General features: G+C 46.7%; 2 protein-coding genes across 2 annotated transcripts in view; one reads left to right on the top strand and one right to left on the bottom strand.

Annotated features, from left to right (window-relative positions):
- LOC309973076 (serine/threonine-protein phosphatase 4 regulatory subunit 1-like) overlaps nucleotides 1–14,951 on the bottom strand; it is a gene marked incomplete at both ends in the record, with an annotated part of 65,941 nt that extends 50,990 nt beyond the window's left edge. Inside the window, 3 exon segments of the mRNA XM_082857034.1 lie at nucleotides 14,310–14,354; nucleotides 14,497–14,692; nucleotides 14,694–14,951. Of these exon segments, the coding sequence (XP_082713160.1) occupies nucleotides 14,310–14,354; nucleotides 14,497–14,692; nucleotides 14,694–14,951 (499 nt within the window).
- RAB22A (RAB22A, member RAS oncogene family) overlaps nucleotides 14,856–19,854 on the top strand; it is a 38,523-nt gene continuing 33,524 nt past the window's right edge. The window contains exons 1-2 of the mRNA XM_082857042.1: nucleotides 14,856–14,985; nucleotides 15,995–16,074. Coding sequence (XP_082713168.1) covers nucleotides 14,950–14,985; nucleotides 15,995–16,074 — 116 coding nt within the window. The 5' untranslated portion in view covers nucleotides 14,856–14,949. The remainder of the gene's footprint in view (nucleotides 14,986–15,994; nucleotides 16,075–19,854) is intronic.

Here is a 19,854-nt window from a genome sequence, read left to right on the forward strand (position 1 = left end):
AAAATATGCCTAGAATGAGTGAAAAGATAAGAAATCTCAGCAAAGAAATGTTAACTATAAAAAGACACGAAATAAAAATTCTAAAATTGAAATAATATCTGAAATTTAAAAATTCACTGAGCGGACTTAACAGAATGGAGATGACAAAACAATGGCCAAAAAGTCCCCAAACTCAGTGAAAGAAACAAATACATAAAATCAAGGGTCTCAGCAAACCTCAAGGAGATAAATACAATCGGCCCTTGAGCCACGCCGGGGTTAATCCAAGTGTAACTTACAGTCTGTCCTCCAAATGCGTGGTTCCTTTGCAGCCACAGATTCAACCAACCACAGACCATGTAGCACTGAAGTATTTCTTACTGAAAAGAGACCTGTATATAAGTGGGCCTGCACAGTTCAAGTCCAAGTTCTTCAAGAGTCAACGGTACACAGAAAACCACACTTAGACACATCACAGTCAAACCGCCGATAACCAAAGAGAATCTTGAAAGCAGCAAAGGAAAACAAAAGTTACGTACAAGGAGTAATGATTTGAATGTCCCCTGACTCCTCACCAGAAATAGTGGAAGCAGAAGACCGTGGAAGCACACCTTTAAAGGACTGAAAGAAATAATGTCAATCCAGAACTTGACATCCAGTGAAATATCTTTCAGGAAGAAAGATGAATGAAAGACACTGTCAGACTAAAAAGGAACCAAAAAAGCACACACACTAAGAATTTCTTTTTTAACACACCCTTTTAAACATTGCCAGCAAATGTGGACTGAAAGAAATGCTCGGTGAAGTCCTACAGGCTGAAGAGGAGTGGTACCACCTGGAAACTTTACCTTCAAAAGGAATCAAAAGCATTGGAAACAGTAAATATGTGGGTAAATGTTTTAAAAACTATTTTTCCTCCTGATCTCTTCAAAATACACACAATGGTTTAAAGCAGTACAAATCAAAACTTATAACTTCGTATTGGAGAATTTATAACACGTAGATGTACTATGCAATAAAAACGGCAACATAAAGTAGGAGGGTAAGAAATGGAACTATACAGTTGTCAGTTTTCAACATCTTACGTAAAGTGGTGCCTTATTAACTCTAAGTAGACTGCTTCTGTCTCCACGGCTAGACTTGGAGGCCCTTACGCCCTGGGACCACGTCACATAATGCCTGGTACATAGCCTACACTTAATACATAGCAGTTTCTATAGAAGTCAGTCGCCCAAGACTTTGACTACCTGGATTCAATTCGTGAGAGTCTAACAGCCCCTGAGAAGCTGAGAAAATCTAGCTTCCACCAAAAGAAACATGAGGTGCAGCAACTAGCCTAAAGCCACCTGGAGCCGCACGCACAGTGAGTTATCAAGAAACCAAGACATTAATTCCTTCGTCTCTGCTTGCAAAAATGAGAGGTCTTAGTTTCAGGACAGAACGCAGGTCAAAACTATCACATAACTGCTACGATAAAATGAATACATTGCAACATCCAATACAAAGCACATGAGTTCCTCAAAAGTATTCCACCATCCTAACGATGAATATAGTGGAATTAAATTGTGGTAATTCATATTAAGTAGGTAAAGAGGGACAGAGGGAAGAAAGACGTGTAAAATTCACTGGAAATAGCAAGAAATCTGAATTACAGGGATTTTTGTTTTAAGAAGTGGAATTACAGTTTTAGTCCTGTACAGAACAAAGAACCAGGTTATCACACGGCTACCTCCCTGGGAGAGTTCTGCATTAATAGACCGCTGGTGGCCAATCAGAGCCAAAGAGGACCGGCCTCCTTTACATCCCTGGTTGGTCACACACTCTCCAACTGCAGCTCTGACCTCACCAGCGAGTCTGCAAATGCACAGCCGTCACCTGGCCTCACTATGGACAGCTCAGGACGGCACGTCCCCCAGTGTGGCACAGGGAAGGGACATTAAATATCACTAAACCACACAGTGGGAAAGTTATTCTCTTCTCAATTCTCTGATTAATCAAAGAAAGTTTCATTTCGACTAGTGTGTCTTCCAACACTTCCCTAAAACTGGTTCATCTTCCTTTCGAACACAGAGCAGGGCTCACACTCAGAATCCTTAGCAGACAACCGTGTCTACCTAGAATTTTATCATGTGATTTTACTTTTGTCTTATGATATTTTGGTTGAGTTTCATGTTGAGCAATTCATACAAGTTCCCCAAAATGTGTTTCAATAAAAGAAATTATTTGATACAAAGAAAAATACAGGTGGTATATAGATACAGCACAAATAGGAAAAGCGGTACACAAATGACAGACTTCTGAAAAATACTGGATTGGTATAATCCAAGGACAATATTCCCCACTAAGAGCATCACATTCATATGTGAATAATAGTGTCTTTTACTCCAAGTTCCAAATACAGGTGAACATTGTCCTTTGGGTGGATCAACATCCTGGCCCCTTTCAAAATCCTACTTGAATCCAAATTGATGAGATTATCAGTCAGACTATTACTATTTACTTGTAAATGACGTATTAAATTTTTTGAACTACTCCATAAAAGCACCAGAGTTTACTAAAATGTACATGCAAGGCAGATTTGGAACCCCTTGCCACAAAGCGAATGAAGACAGCCAGCATCAACGTCAACTCTTCAACGTCAACTCTGACAGTATTCTAACCGGATACCGTGATTAATAACCTCTTCCCCTGACATTTTAATGTGGGTTTTTTTTTTATTAAGTCTTCAAAGACAAACTAAATCAATCAGCAGCTGATGAACTATATAATAACAGAGCAGGGTTACTCAGCCTCAGCATGACTGGCCCTTGAACCACATTCTAACGGCCCGATGCAGGGCTTGTTCTGTGCATTACAGGACATTCCGCAGCCTTCTTGGCCTCAACTCACTAGATGCCAGGAGCACCCTCTCCCCACTTTGTGAAAATCAAAAACATCTCCAGACACTGCCACAGGTCCCCAGTTGAGAACCACTGAAGATAAAAGCCAGGTGTTACCTGAGCAGCCCCTGGTGAGTGGATGGTCCCATAAGGGAAGGGGCTTCATGTCAGCAGGAATGACCTGGCCCCCTTTGGCCTCTCTGACCTCATCTCCCACCCCTGCCCTCTCCTCCAGCCACGCAGCTCCTTGCTGTTTCCCCATGACCCCAGTCACTTCCCTGGCCGAGGGCCGTCACACAGCCCAGCACTTCCCTCTGCCGAGAACTCTGCTCCCCAAGATGTCCTCTTTGATAACTTCCTTCTCAGTAAAAGCTTTGCTCACTCATCCTCTCAATGAGGTCCACCCTGACCACCTGATTTTGAAATTGCATGCCTCCCATCTACACCGCACTGTACCCTGATCTACTTTTCTATTTTTCCGGAGGATGTATCAGCTTCTGGCACACAGAACGTTTTCTTCCCACGCCTACTGCTTATCAGCTGGGTCCACCCCCCAATCCTCCACCATCGCACCCAGGGCAAAAATCTTTTACTGACTCCTTGATATGCCTGGCACACAGCAGGCTCTCAGTAAGAGCTGCTGAATGAATGAATGAATGAATGGTAAAGATCTGTCAGGCTAGGGGCTTCCCTGGTGGCGCAGTGGTTGAGAGTCCGCCTGCTCATGCAGGGGACACGAGTTCGTGCCCCGGTCTGGGAGGATCCCACATGCCGCGGAGCGGCTGGGCCCGTGAGCCATGGCCACTGGGCCTGCGCGTCCGGAGCCTGTGCTCCGCAGCGGGGGAGGCCACAGCGGTGAGAGGCCCGCGTACCGCCAAAAAAAAAAAAAAGATCTGTCAGGCTAGCTTGCTGCGCCTCCTGGCAGTGGCAGCAACACATAAAATAACTCCTGCTCTCAGAAAGAATTATCTAGAATTTACATTTCTAGCCACTGCTAAGAGGGCGAACAGGCAACTATTCACGGAATAAGGAACCACGGTCTGTGGACACGGTGATATCAGGAGCAGTCGATTATCCACAAGTCCAGGTCATCCACACACATCAGGAATCTTAAGCATTCAAGCTAGAAATGAAACATGAAGTAGGGTATGAATAATGCCTTGTTCAAATTTTTTCATTATATTTTCCTACATTTGAAAAAAAAAAAGTTACCTACTCCACTCAAGAAGGCTTAATATAATACAGAAAAGCAAAGCCTTCTTAAGAAAATAACCTCTAATACCTTCAAGCCTTCTTGGCTCACTTAAAATACTTTAAAAACAACACTGATCCTGATCGGCTTCACTTGCTGCCTCCGCGATGACGGACTTTTGGCGGCAGCTGTTTTCTGTGTTTCTGCCACGTGTGAGCTTCATTGGCAAGTTTGCACAGGACATCACTGACCCTTTACCAAAAATGACTGATAATTTAAACCTAACAAAGACCAGCAAGGGAAAGGCTGAGAAGTGCGATTTGACTTGCAGGGGTAGGGGCCCCTCCTGCCACACCTTCTGCTCAGCACCCTGTCCCCAGCTGCACACCCACGTGTCCACATGTTCCCTGAACCGTAGGGTCCACGTCCCCGTGGCCCTGGTGCATCTCAGGCAGCAGCTATGGCTGCTGCCTACCCTCCAGGGGGATGGTCCAAGTTGAAAAAGCCAGCTAACCAGCTAAGAGATATAAAGCTCACCTCCATCCAACCCAAACCAGAGGGTCCTGAAGCAGCAGCCTTAAGCTCACCCAACCGAAGATGAGGCTGGCTCTACTTCAATGAGATACTGATCAGTTTACAAAGTACAACAGAATTATTATCCTTTGACTCTGATGCTAGGTGACTAAGTAAAAAACAGGCGAACAATCAAAAACCTCCTCCCTCATTAAATGTGTTTCTGGAAGCTACAACCGTGGGGGAATAAACGTTTTTCCCTTTCCCAGATCCTCCTCAACACTAACTGGTTACTCAGGGGTTATCTACCAAACACCATGCACACTGTCAGTAGAGTCATCATTTAAAACAGGCGTGGGGGGGGGGGGGCTTCCCTGGTGGCACAGTGGTTAAGAATCCGCCTGCCAATGCAGGGGACATGGGTTCGAGCCCTGGTCCGGGAAGATCCCACATGCTGCAGAGCAACGAAGCCTGTGCACCACAACTACTGAGCCTGCGCTCTAGAGCCCTCGAGCCACAACTACTGAGCCTGCAAGCCACAACTACTGAAGCCCGCGCGCCTAGAACCTGTGCTCTGCAACAAGAGAAGCCACCGCAATGAGAAGCCCATGCACCACAACGAAGAGTAGCCCCCACTCACCGCAACTAGAGAAAGCCCGCGCACAGAAACAAAGACACAACACAGCCAAAAAAATACATAAAAAAATAAAAAATAAATAAAACAGGCTGGGGTGCAAAACAAGTTGGGTGAGGTTGCTCTGGCAAAAACACACAGGAGACCCTGAGCACGCGCCTGTGTGTCAGGGCTCTTCACAAGACACCAATCTGTCTTAAACCAGCCTAAGTATGAATTAACGCTTTAAGTATAATGTTAGGTGAATGTGCTTTACAGGTTCAAAGTACAATAGATACGATCTAATAAAAAGAGAGAAAGAAAAGAAATTTTCCAGGTCATTTTGCATCACAAAAAAGATCAGAAGATCTATTACAAAAAACAGAAGGCGTGTTAACAGCAAGTGCATCTCAAACGTCCTCTCCCCACCCACCAGGGTTAATTTCAGGTGACAACAGTAAACCATAACTCAACATTCGACAGAGTACTGGCGGTTCAGAGATGACAAAGGCATGGTCCCCAGACTCCACAAGCTCCCAAGGGAACAAAGATCTTCCCACACATAACAACCCACAATACCCCGGTGGCAAGAGCCATAGGGTACAGGTATAAACAAGACAGGGAGGAGACCAGCTCTGCTTGGAGGAGGGAGGGGCTGGGAGATGCTTCCCTACAACAGCAGTGATATTTGAGCTGGGCCTTGAAGATCGAGTAGGAGTTTACCACACAGGAAGAGAGAGAGGATCTGGGAAAGGGAAAAAGAACATTCCAGAGGAAGGGAAGAACACAGCAGAGGAAAGTGCACTGGCTGTCTGATGCCTTTGGGGGGTTCGGGAAGCCAGAGATTTCTCACGAAGCCACCAAGCCCTAGCTGAGCAGCCACCCCAGAACTGGTCTGGAGTGGAAAGATGAGAAAAAACAAACACAGTAAAACATGTCCAGTGAGATAACTTTATTGGCCCAGACATGGACAGAGGCAGAGACGGAGGCGGAATGTTAGAGCACGTCTATCCCGGCAAGCATTTTCATTAAGAATCCGTTCTCCAGGCATTCCCAATATTTACGATTCTCCATTCAACATGTCATCCTGTCACTATAACTCTGTGTGAGATACGCCACCCTGGGCCAGCCCAATTATCCATGCGATCCAATATTCTGTCTCTAACACAGCACTAGGGGACGATGGTTGGGAGAAAACATGACAGATGTGACCCACTGTCTGTGTCCACTTCAATATGTTAGAAGATTGGTTGATGGTGGCTGAGAAGGAGTCTAGCCTTATTTGCAAAATGCGTACTTAAAAAAAAAGAGAGAGAGAGAAAACTGTATTAATGTAGAACTTATGTAATTGATAATTCTTAGCGCTTCTCATTAGCCACTCTTCGATGAACAATAACTAAGTCTCTGCAAGGCCTTATATGATTTGGGGGGAAACTAGAGTAAACCATCCATTAATGTATTATTTAAAGTGGCTTCATCCTTCTTGCTAACAGGCTTATAAATACTAATGCAGATTCTTAAATTGGGACTATTTCTAAAAGCTACACCAGACAAACCCAACCCATGCGAAAGATAAAGAACGTTCTTGCTTCTTCACTGACTTGGGGTGGGGGGGGGGGGGCGCGGAAGGTGGAACTGACCCCTGCACACGGCAGGTCTTTGTTGACTTAACTAAATTTCAGTGGCAAGCTGCGCAGGCAAACTTTCTCTGTATAAATGCCATTCTCTAACAAGACCCACACTGATTTATTAGCTCCTGTATGAGCGGATCCGTCCAGTGCATAACGTTTTGTATCACAGATCTTTGACGGCTACTGATGGCTATTACTAGCACTACGCAGCGGGCTGGCTGAAAAGACCGGCCCAGCTCACGAGCAGCCGTCCTTTCTATACCATGCATACATGGAAATTCCTCTTTGATTTGTGGCTTTCATCACGGCTTCCAAAACCCGTCATTATTTATGACTCTGACTTTCACACTGACGGTCAACGGGAAACACTGACTCGGGTCACCTGATAGGCGAGCACTCTGCAGCTCCAAGCCGCTCGTGGGCTCCACTGTGATATTATACATCTCAATTTTCCTGCCAACCCACCCAGCTGGGGACAGAGCTGGAGGAGCTGTGGGTGAGGGGGCCAGACTCTACACAGTCTGATGGATGGAAGAGCGCTACTGAAAAATGCAGCAACTTCTCCACTCAGACTTGAGGCAGATTCGAAAAGGAAAAGAAGGTTGCAAAACAAAACCCACAGCCCCTGGGGTGAATGTACGCGCGTGGGGGGCTCTACTTTCCTACTGTTCAAAATATTTGAGACAATCAAGCAATACTGGCCAACATTATACCACTTTTCTAATGACCGCCTTGGCCAAACTGCCAGGAAGGTCGCCTTCCTCCTTCTGGAAAGAAGCAAACTCCTCCGCGGATGCACCGAGTTCCATGCCTGTCTTACACGGTCCAACCCCGCCATCACCCTCCCCTCCCGCTCTCTGCCATCTTCCCCTTTGCACAGACTCCTTCCCCCCATCCACGGTTATGCTCTCCCCTGTGCCTTGATCTTAAAAAGCAATTCTTATTTTTTTAACTGAAGTACGCCATTCACACAGAAAAGTACACAAAAAGTAAGTGTTCCACTTGACTAATTTTTTAACTGAACATGCCTGTGAAACCAGTCCTCAGCTCAAGAAAGACAATTTAACTGGCATCTCCAAAAGCCCCCCATGCTCCCTCCCACTTACTGCCTTACCCAAAGGGGACCACTCTCCTGCCTTCTACATCAGATCAGCTAGATGGCTGTGCTTGTTTCCATACTCTGTGTAAACAGAAGCATCCAATCTCTACCCTTTTGTGTCTGGCTTCTTTCACCAACCACTGTTTGTGAAGTTCATCCATACGTGTGTGACGCTGTAGATAATTCAGTCTTATAACTGCATAGTTTTCCATCGTGTGAACATAACCACCATTTATAATCCATTTTACTCACGATGGACATTTGGGTGGGTTCCAGTTTTCGACTATTAAGAATAGTGCAACTATGACCCTGTCTTTGTGAAAACATGTGTTCACGTTTTGTGGGCAAGTAACCAAGAGTGGAACGGTTGGGCCATCCAAATCCTTTTTCTTTTTTTTTAAGGTTGTCAGAGTTGATACAAATAATGCAAAGATGTTCTGGGCTCTCTTATCCAGGAAGAAAAGCAACCCCTCCAGCTGCTTCTTCTCAAAAGGGTCTGTTTTCCTGGCTACACTGGGAGCTCCCAAGAACAGTGACCATTCCCCAAAATGCCCAATGGCCAGCTAGTGTCTGGAATACAGTGGGCGCTCGATGCATGGACTACAGACAACGTATCCTCAACTTCCCGATGCCACTCATTCTGGCCCAGCTTCTGGCCCCTGGCTGCACTGGAAAAGTTCTCGCCAAGGTCACTCACCCATTGCCCTCCTTGGCCTGACCCAACTCAACCGGCACCTCCCATCTGTGCCATCTCTACGCACACCTTCCCTCTAGGTGGGAGCAGCTCTGGGATGGAGCCCAGGGTTCTTCATCCCTCTATCCCCAGTGCCTCCCACAGGCTGGTGCCTGGGAGGAGCTGGAGAAACATCTGTTACATGGATGAATGACTTTCCAAACAGGGAAAGCAAGCACTTGCCCTCATCTCTTATTTTTTTCCTCATTAGGCTAAGTGGTGTTTTGAAGCTCAAAACCACTTTCTCCTTCATTAGCTAGGTTTTGTTGCAAAATTTCTGCTTAAAAAAAAATCTTCATTTGTGAGGTAGAAAGCCATATAAAACTCTCTTTTTAAACAGAGACAATTTCAGGGAATCTCTAATGTTCATCTGTTTGTCTCATAGGAAATGGAAAATACAGAACAACAAAAGTAAAATGCACTAACAGTTATCAGCCGGGAAGCACAGTTGACTCGGCCCACACCATGCTGACTCTTCTGTTCCTTGCTCACCCTCATCCTGTTGGGAGGAGACAGGTACATGCTTTTAATCCCCAACACACGAACAGGAAAAAGGAGACGTGAAGGCTGAACAACTTGTCAAGGGCTCCTCAACAAAGCAGGGTCTGTGCCGGCAAAAGTCAGCTCTTCAAACTGAGCCCAGTGGGAAAGGCAGCCTTTCAGGTTGGCTCAGCTAATCAACAAGACTTCTGGGTGCGAACAGAATGAAATCAAGTTTCAGAGAAAGACAAATATATGATACCACTTATCTGTGGAATCTAAAAAAATGATACAAATGAACTTATTTACATAACAGACTCACAGGCATAAAAAACAAACTTATGGTTACACCAAAGTGGAAAGTGGGGAGAGAGAAATTAAGAGCTTGGGATTAACATATATACACTACTAGATATAAAAGAGATAACCAACCAACAATGAGCTACTGTAGAGCACAGGGAACTATACTCGATATCTTGTAATAACCTATAATGGAAAAAGAATCTGAAAAAAGAATATATATATAATAAATATATAATAAAAAGAATATAAATATATGTATATACAACTGAATCAGTTTGCTGTACACCTGAGCCTAACACGACATTGTAAATCAACTACAATTAAAAAAAAAAAAATCCCCCCCCCCGCAAAAAAAGGAAAAAAAATGAAATCAAGTTTGATTTAGAACCGAGGGCCAAATCCAGCCCTGTGTTTACAAATAAAGTTTTATTAGCAAACAGCCATGTTCATTCATTTATGTGTATCTGTGAGTGCTACCAGGCTACAGTGGCAGACTTGAGTGGTTATAGCAGGGCTTCTGCCCAACAAAGTCTAAAATGTTTACTATCTGATCCTTTACAGAAAAAAAAAATTTGCCCATCTCTGACTTGGAGAATAGTCTGATGTCTGGACTTTGTTCTATTTCCCAACTATTAGCACATTCAAGTTCCTGTTCAAACTATTTCACTCAACAGGGAGGTCTTTACTTTAAAAAAAAAATTGACAATCTTTGATTTGAGTTTATATGATAGTTCAGAGAGAAGGTTCAATGGTTTGGTTTGGGGCTAAAATTAATCTATTTTCTCTGCTTGGCTGTGGTCCTCAAGCAGAACATTTTTACAAACCTGGACTAAAGTGGGCAGGTGAAATGGAATGCATTCTGCTCTGGAGGATGTCTTTTATTCAAGCTTGAACACACACCACTCCTTCTAGCATTAAGATTCAAAGAGTCTATCTGTATCCCTCTGATTTAGCTAATCCCATTTTCAACAAAGGTCCAGATATTATTTGTTGGCACCTAGCTTTTCTCATCAACAGAAGTACACCTTCTTCCAACTTCTTTCATAGATACCTCAAAAACTAAACATTTGAAAAGAAATACACAGTCCCTCAAATACGAATAGATTCTCCAAGTCTGTCTTTTGAAGCTAAACGCATCTTACAATAACATGGCAGCTGACTTCAGAATCTAAATCCAGCTTTAAACTCTTCATGTAGATGTTTGATCATATATGAAACTTTCATCTCATTTTTAAAAACTTTCTATTAAGGAAATTTTCAAACACATGCAAAAATAGAATAGTATAATAAACCCCACACCCCTAGCAACCAGTTTCAACAAGTATAAACATTCTGCCAATTTTTCCCACTCACCCTTCTTCCCAACTTTTTGATGATTTATTGTTTGTTGCAGCATTTTCAAAGCAGACCTCACACATTAAATCATTTCACCCATAAATGCTTATTTGTTTCTGTTAGATAAGGTCCTTCTCCTTTGAATAAAACTGTGACACCACTATCGCATCTGACAAAATTAATAATGAGTCTTAATATAACCTAATACCCAGCCCAAGTTTAATTTCCCCCAACTGTCTCATTAATGTCTTTTTACAGCTGATTTGTTCAACTAAGGATCCAAATATGACCACATATTGTATTTTGTTGATAGGTCTCTTAGGTCTCTTTATATCTGCAACAGATTCCCCTCACTTTTTTTCCACCCACCACTGGCACACACTTAAATTCCAATTGGCCAAGCCAACCTTACCAGGAGTAATACCTCTTCAGCCTCCACCTGCTTTAAGCAACCCAGACGGTCACAGGACTTTAAGCCCCTGAGGCACAGACGCATCCAGCTCCACCTTCTACGTGCAGTCCACCAGGACCACCGTGCCAGACCATCCCACATACTTTCTGCTCTCAAGAGAAGGAATTTAGATCGCTTCAGCAAGCTAATTCACTAAAATTAAATCTTTTCTGTGCTGCAATGACCCGAAGACTCTGAATGATTTTAAAAGACAAGGCAGCCTTTCATTATGGCTTCGTTTTGAAGTTAGCCAATTTAATCAAGAGATCACAAAGTAAATCGGACAAGACTTGTCATCCATTATCACTACCAGTGATGACATTAATTGAACACCTAGATTATGGAGGACACTGGGTGATAAAAAAGGACGACCTATGTTCCTGCCCAAAGTGACTTAGAGCCTAAATGGAGCAGTTATCCCATCGTTTAGATAAAAAATGCCCAAAAAGGACAACAGATGGAGAACCACCACAACCAACATCCATGCTCTTGCCATTAGCTTAAGAATATTCGTGAGGTCAATCTGTGTGATGGAATAAAAAAAGCAAGACTCAGAGGAACAGAGTTGGTTGCTAGTTCTATCACTTATGACCTGTGCCATACTGGATAAGTTAGTTAACCTCTCTGATTCTCAGTTTCATCATTTGTAAAACAGGAATAATCCCACCTACTTCACAGAGTAGCAGCCCTTAACACAGAATCAGAAAATCGTATACGAGTGCCTAGCAATAATGATGACGGTTAAAATAATAACAGTAATAAAATCATTGAATATAATACTCTATGCCAGGCACCGGGCTGAAATGTTTTATGTGTATTGTTTCATCTAATCCTCATATCAGTCCTATGAAGCATCTCCAATTCTTATGTCATTTTCCAGATGAAGAATGTGAACAGAGTGAGTGATCTGCTCACACTGACTCAGCTAAAGGCAGGAAGTGGGCTACAGGACCTCAGGGTTCTTGCTATCAATCACAGCATGATAATGCCTCCCAAATACCACCCCAGTAAAGTGCAAAGGTGGGACCCAGGGCTGCATAAATTACTGGGGGGACAGGCCCTCCTATTACGGCTATTAATCTAACCAACTATATTGTAATTTCATAGGAACAGCACCCTGAAGCCCCCACCCCTGCTCAAAAAAAGAAGCCCCAGGAGGCTCCCAGAGTTGCCCTACCCATGGCATGGGTGTGTTCAGAGCCACGATGCTGGTTTTCTTCTTCACTGGGACGAGTCCTCAGCCGTCGCTAAAGAGTGTTTATGGCATTCTTTACCACAAGTCTCAGACACCAAATAGCTGCACAAACAGGGCCAAAGGAAAATCAGATTTTTTCCTATGTAATCTCTTCCTTTTTGAACACATATACAAAAAAGACAAAAGGAAGCTAGCTGCCAGAAAAGAGGTCCAAATGCCTGCCGTCACCACGCTGTGAGAAGCCCAAGCTAGCCAAGTGGAAGAAGCTCCTGGAAGAGAACTGAGGCCCTGACCTGCAGTCCCAGAAGATTTCCTGGCCAAGAGCCACGTGAGGAAAGCCATTTTGGACCTTATCTTCCCAGAGTTCACAGAGAACACACGAAGCTTCTGTATCACCCAATCAAGGCACAGAATTGTTAGAAATAACAAAATGCTGTTGATTTAAGCCACTGAGTTTTGGGGTGGTTTGTTAGATAACTGATATAGCCAGAAATCAGCTTTTCCAGCCGGGCCAAATATCGAATCTGCGAATGAGAGGTGCCTTAACAGCAGCTACAGTCCTTCCATTCGAAGATGCCCGCTGGCCGAAACATTCAGCTCTGTAAACCTGGGGCCAACACTGTACTTTGCCCCACAGTGTGAAATAATTATGAATAATGATCACAACAATAATAACGGCAGATAATATTTACCCAGCGTGTCCTATGTACAAGGCTTCACGCTAAACCTTTCATTATTTAACCTGCGCGGAAGCCTTTTGAGGTGGACTTCTATTATGCCCATTCTACTGATGAGGCAATGAGGCTCCAAGTGGTACAGTGACTTGGCCAGGATCACACAGCCAGTAAACAGTGGCTCAGGACTTCACCCTCTGGCCATCTGACTTCAGGACCCATGCTCCTAAACACTGACCCCTTCAAGTGTCATTCTACTTTAATAAAGTTGCCTCCTTCTAAAAGAAATAATGTGTATAAAGGGTTTAAACTGCGCCTGACCTATGGTGTTTTCTGTAAACACCAGTTCTTGTTAGTAGGAAACTTGTAGATGGGGAAGGGAAGCGCACAGTAAGCCCCCATTAATGTTGGCTATTGTGATGGTTTGTACAGGCCTCCTTCATGAGCAGGCAACCCGGCGTTTGGTAATTATCTGTTTACAAGTCAGCTCTCTCCCTGGACTGTGAGCTCCCTGAGAGTCGTCACCGTTCCAGGTTCGAGTCTGTAGGTCCCAGGCTCCGCGCATGGCTGGCCCAGAACCAGCAGGTGCTCAAGAAATGTTTGTTGAATGGAAAGGAAATGCTTCAGTCACCACAAATGCGAACTTGCATTTCCAGGAACACCTTCCCCAGCCATCAGTCCTTAACGTGATTCTAAAGGAAAGAGCAGGAAGGGACAGGTGAAGGATACCCACCCAAGGGGCTCCTAGGGATGAGAACGGAGCTGGGCTTGTGGCCAGGACACTGGAGAAATCTGTGCGAGTCTGTGGCCGGCCACACGGGGAGCCGGACCTCCCAAACTCCCCAGCACTCTGAAAAGTCCCAGGGAAAAAAGTGGAGACCCTGGGTGGAAGCCCCCGACCCCCAAGGTGGCCACGCCTCCTCCCTCCCGGAATCACTAGGAGGAGGGCCTAGCCCTCCCGCCCCTCCCGGGCCGCCGCAGGAGAAGGAGGAGGAGGAAGAGAAAGAAAGTGACAGGAAGTCAGAAGTTTCCCAGCAACAAAAATCCTCCCCATTCTCGGCCGCCCCGCCCAGTGAGGAGGGACCGCCGCAAGTGATTAAGGCAGTTGGGGGTCCCGCTATTCTGGGCCCAACACGGAGAGCCCAGCCCGTAGGTCCCACCCCGCCTTTCGTGCACCCCGAACTCTATGAGAGGTTCCCAGGGAGGGACGGGACGCCCGAACTCTTACTTACAATCGTCTAAGTCATCCTGCAAGTCCACAAAGTACAGGGGGATCCCTGAAAACCAAGAGACACATAAGGAGTTACAAGGGGGCTGCGGCAGGCGGCCTCAGGGGCGGGCAGGGGCGGTCCCCGGGCCTCGAGGGGTGGTCCCGGCTTGGGGGGAGGGGGGGCGCCCCGGGAGTCCAGCCCCACTCACCCGCCATCTTGGAATGGGCCTGGAGGCGGGGCCGGCGCGCGAGGGGCGGGGCCAGAGGGAGAGAGGCGGGGGTATCTGGCTTCGGATCCCGCCCCTCGTCGGCGGCCCCGCCCCCCGCCTCGAGCCTCGCTGCGCTAGCCGGCCCCGCCCTCGCGGCGAAGGTGGCTGCCGAGGTGGGCGGGGAGGTCAGGTGACCCGGCTGGCGTCCCAAGATGGCGGCAGCGGTGGCGCTCGGGAACCCGCGGCACCGTCCCGGCTGCTGAAGCGGGTCCCGCACGGCTGGTGACGGACGGGCCAGGCCAAGGACCGGCGAACGGGCGGCCGCCGCCTATACGCGCCCCGCGGCCGGGGCTAGGCCGTGCCGCGGCGGCGCTGGGGGATGCTCGTGCTGGGCCGGGCCTCTCCCTTCTCAACTTAGGGCGGCGGCGGGCCCGCTCCCCTGGCTCCCAGGCCATGGCGCTGAGGGAGCTCAAAGTGTGTCTGCTGGGGGTGAGTGGCGGCGGGCCGGCTGGGAGGGCCGCGGGAGGCCGGGCGGGCCGGGGACCCAGGCGTGCCCACGTCCCGTTTGCCCCTTCTCTCAGTCTCAGTGCGGGACGCCGCCTACCTGCCCCGGGACCCTCCTTCCAGCCCCCCTCCCCCCCCAGGCTGTCCCGCCCACCTGGCCGCACAGTCCTGAAGGTTTTGCTGGCGGGAGGGACCTTTCCCCTCGTCCCTCCCTGGAGCCCAGGGTCTCTTCCCGCCCCTCAAAGGGTGAAGAGCCCTCCCTGCCTCTCCGTTGCATCTGGGTTAAGAGCAGCTCTTAAATAGCTTCCCCAGGTACTAGTTAGGAGTTGGCCAAGTCTTGCGAAGTACGGCCAGTAACAGGTCTTTAGGTTTTACGAGCAGCAGTAGTCTCCTTTGCCATCTGCTTGGTGTTTTTGAACTTGTGGGATACCTCTGACACTTCTCACAGTTACTTTCCTTGGGGCGGGCGGGGGGCATTCAACTCAGGAAGCCCCAAAGACTAGTTTGAAGCTTCAGCTTCCTGACTTGTCGAGGCAGCTTTGCTATTTCAGAGCATACTTTCTGAAATTGATGCTCTCTTGCCTGAGTTGCTGCCTTAAAGACTGAAAAAGGTTTCAATAACTAGTCTTCGCCCTTCCTAGATAGGGTGGGGCTAGGATTTATCAGGGATTACTCAGAAGTAGTTCAAGAGTTCATAGTTCACATAGACTTATTATAAAGCAAGTGAGTTTGTCACTTTGCACAGTAAGCAGAAACTTTGGATCTTTCAGCAGATCCTGTCTCTTAAAAACTTGGAACCCCTCTCCGACAATACATCTTGCAATCTCCTAGTTACTCCACTGAATTTTTATGAAAACCTTTTTGTGTTTCTTAACTTCTAAAATTTACCTATCTGGAATGATTTTCCCAAAATCCTGAACGTAGGGCACAAGGTAGTTTTTGGTGTACGCAAGCAGGTAAAACTTTTTCTTCTTCACCTCTCATTCTCTTTCAGGATACAGGTGTAGGTAAATCAAGTATTGTGTGGCGGTTCGTGGAGGACAGTTTTGATCCGAATATCAACCCAACAATAGGGTAAGAGATCAAGTTTATTGAATGTGCATCTAAAGGTGTATTGAAAAGTCCGTTCAAATAAAGGCTGTGTTACAGGGGTTAGGCATCCCCATTTTAAACTCTAGTGAATTTGGAGACAGTGGTTCCCATCATCTCTAGAAGAACTTGAAATGGTGGAGTGAGGATTGATGTGTTTTAGGAAAATTGTCTTTTGATTTGTGAGGAATGAAAACCTCCAAATGAAAGTATGAATTAAAGTTTTACTTGTTAGAATATACATAGAGCCTTCAATCTATGAATAGTAACAGCAATTACACCTTGAAATAAGGCAGAAGAAAACAGGCCCTAATACTTTTATTTCCCCCGGCATGTCACCTAAAAGATATTTTAGGTGGCTTTAGTTCTTCGTAAAAAATAGTTTGGGGTCCAAACCTTTCTCACACGTTCCAGCACTGCTACCTACACGTTCCAGTAGCAGTAAAGAATTAACAAATTAATGTCAAAATGGAAGCTTTTTTCCGGGTATCTGGGTCTTAGAATAAGTGAAATTGACTGGCTGTCGGTTTTCGACTCTGTGAGAAAACTTTTCAGGCTGTTTAAATATCGTAATATTAATACTTTCTCTGTGAGAAGTTGTGTTTCGTGGGTGTTAATACTTTGTCGGGCTTCTAAGACTAGATAGCGACTATGCGAAGCCCCAGTCGAGGGGTTTCTTCCATTAAAGAAAAATTCCGTTCTGCCTAATCGGGAGATACCTTACAGCATACACAGACACACTTGAACGCACCAAGATGAAACAGCCACTAATCCTCTGGAATGAAAATGCCTTTCAATACCCTTCAAGAAAGAACTGGGTACGTCTACATGTTTGAAGTGTGAACTCATCCTCCTCTGGGCCTGCCTGTCACTGCCCGCATGGGAAAGTGAAGGGACAGGAAGTGATAGGTCGTGCTGGTGACTCAGTGAGTGACACACCTCACACTAGGCAGCACTAAAAACCCAGACGCCAGCCTGGTTAGCAGTGCTGTCTCACCAGAGGAGAGGGACGGTGGAGGCCTGTGGCCCTGTCCTGGGTGGCCAGCCCTCGCAGCCCCACAGGCGCTGGGGTTCTTCACCTCCCCGAGCCCTGCTCTCTTCACCAGGTGGTCCAGGCGCACGTCTCGCGGGGAAGATGATCCGAGGCTTCTCCCTCGTGCCTTCCACCGTCCTTGTTCCCCTGTCCTCAGCAGGTGTCCTCCTCCTTCAGGACCAACCCCACACACACCTGAGCTCTGGAGCCCTGCCTTCTCCCCTTCCTATCCCAGCCCTGCCTTCCTGTCGGAGCCTGCAGACACGCTCCCCGAAGACAGGGCCGTGCCCCAAACCTGCCGGGCAAACGGGGGCTCCGGAAAGAGGACTTGCTGCTTCTCCTCAGTCCCCTGCTGTCTCCATCCCACGCCACCGTCCCACTGAAACCACCTCCCCTCAGCACCTGTTTCCATCTCATTGCCAACGCAACGGCTTTTTTCTTCCTTTCTTCATTCACTGAGTGCCTGCTGTGTGCCGGATGCTAGGCTGGGGGCTGGCGGTTTAGACCAGGGCTCAGCAAACCGTGGCCATGTGGCCACCTCTTGACTTTATAGATCAAATGATGCCGTGACACATCACACCCTTTCATTTATATGTTGTCTGCACCGCTTTCGGGCTACAATGGCAGAGTTGAATAGTTGTGACTAAGACCCTGTGGCCTGCAAAGCTGAAAGTATTTACTATTTGGACCTTTTCAGAAAAAGTCTGCCAGCCCCTCCTGCCCTCATGAACCTCTCCTAGAAGGACAGAGACATATTCTGTAACTAAAGTACAGGAGGTGATTTCTTTGACCATTTTCTGCGCTCCAAAGGAGGAATGTGGAGCACCTGTGAGAGCCTGTAGCAGGAGCCTCACCCAGGCCCAAGGGCGTGACTGGTTCCTGAGGGGAACGGTGAGGGCGAGAGGCGCTTGGAAGCCCTGACATTTCAATATTGAAAGATGAGTGGACTGTATTTCGAAAAACAGTTTTTGAAGAGTGGAAGGTAATGATCGGTGGTGTTGAGGGCAGTGAGTAGCACGGGGGACAGCAGGAGCTGTGAGGGTGGGGGACAGGGCACATTGGATGGGTGGCCCGGAGGCTGGGCAGGCAGCAGGGCCAGGCCCCAGACGTTCTTTCTCTCCCTGGGTCCGTGACCGTCCCCCTCAGTCTTCTCCCCACCCCCACCCCCCTACTGAGTTCATACATGTTTGGTCTTCCCCACACTGCGTCCTCCTCCGAGCAGTGCCTTTCCCAAACAGTAAGGGGCTCTACGTATTTGTGACTGAGCTCATAAACTCCCCATCAGAGGCTTGGTCCTCTGCTCCTCTTTCCGTGGACCTTGCGGAAGAGAAAAGGACCAACATGTCCTCAGGTACCCAAGCCAGCAACCTGGGCATCCTTCTCAGATCCCCCTCCTAATGTCCCCTCCCCTCCCTGAAGCCAGCATGAGTCACCGGCTCCTGTCCAGGGCTCCTCCTGAATATCCTTCCATACCTGTTCTTTGTTGACTTCTAGACCTTCATCTTCCCTCGTGGTGGTTCCAACATGGACTCTGCCACCTGCCAGCTAGTTAACCCTGAATCCGTTTCCCCATCAGCAAAATAATAGTAATACTGGCACCAATTCCATATTGTTAGGGGAATTCCGTGAAATACTGTATATAAAATGTTTAGCTAAATTCCAGGGACACTGGGGCTCAATACATGATAGCATTGTTGTTTTTAAAAATATTTACATCTTTTTTTTTTTTTTTTTTGCGTTATGTGGGCCTCTCACTGTCGTGGCCTCTCTCGTTGCGGAGCACAGGCTCCGGACGTGCTGGCTCAGCGGCCATGGCTCACGGACCCAGCCGCTCCGTGGCATGTGGGATCTTCCCAGACCGGGGTACGAACCCGTGTCCCCTGCATCGGCAGGCGGACTCTCAACCACTGCGCCACCAGGGAAGCCCTATTTACATCTTTTTAAAGCTTTAAAAATTATTTTTATCAAAGTAATGTGCATGTGTTTTTTTTCTGTAACAGTAAGGCTTATAGGTTAAGTATAACAGTCCCCTGGTCCACTCTGACTCACTCCCTAGAGGCAACTACTGTTGTGATGTTGTTTAGCTGGTTTTTTCTGATCGTTCCTCCAGATTTTTTCATAACATGCATATACTGCTAACTCTTGACCCTTCTCTCTTCTCCCCCACCCCGTCGCCCAGCTTTAGGCATCATCTACTGAGCGTTTTCTTGAGAGACGGGGTTAGTCATCCTACTTCTCCCGCCTCCCTCTGCTCATTTGCCCTCCCTCCATCCTTCCAGTAAAGCACTACCGCTGAGCGTCAATGTAGCGTTTAGAATGCGGGCTCTCAAGCCAGGCTAGCTGCCTTCACATTCCAGGTCTAACACGTAGTCGCTGCGTGTCCTTGAGCAAATTATTTAACCTCTTTGTGACTAAATTTGCACATTTAGGAGAATAAGTTGCATCTCATTATAGAGTTGTGAAAATTGAGTTAAACACATAAAAATTAGAATAGTACTTGGCATATGGTAAGCATTTGTTATTTCTTAGCAACTGTTATTTTTTAATAAGCCTCTAACACTATAGTGTTTTTTTAGACTTTATTTAAGTGGAACTAGACCAGTAGGTATTGTTTTGTATCTGCTTATTTTATTCAAACCTTGTGAGATTCATCTATGTCATTTCATGTAATAATAGTTTTTTTTTTTTCATCTCTGTATAGTAAGTAACTCATTGGATAAATATACCACAGT

This window comes from Leucopleurus acutus, assembly GCF_964270905.1.
Source record: "Leucopleurus acutus genome assembly, chromosome: 16".
Taxonomy (NCBI): domain Eukaryota; kingdom Metazoa; phylum Chordata; class Mammalia; order Artiodactyla; family Delphinidae; genus Leucopleurus; species Leucopleurus acutus.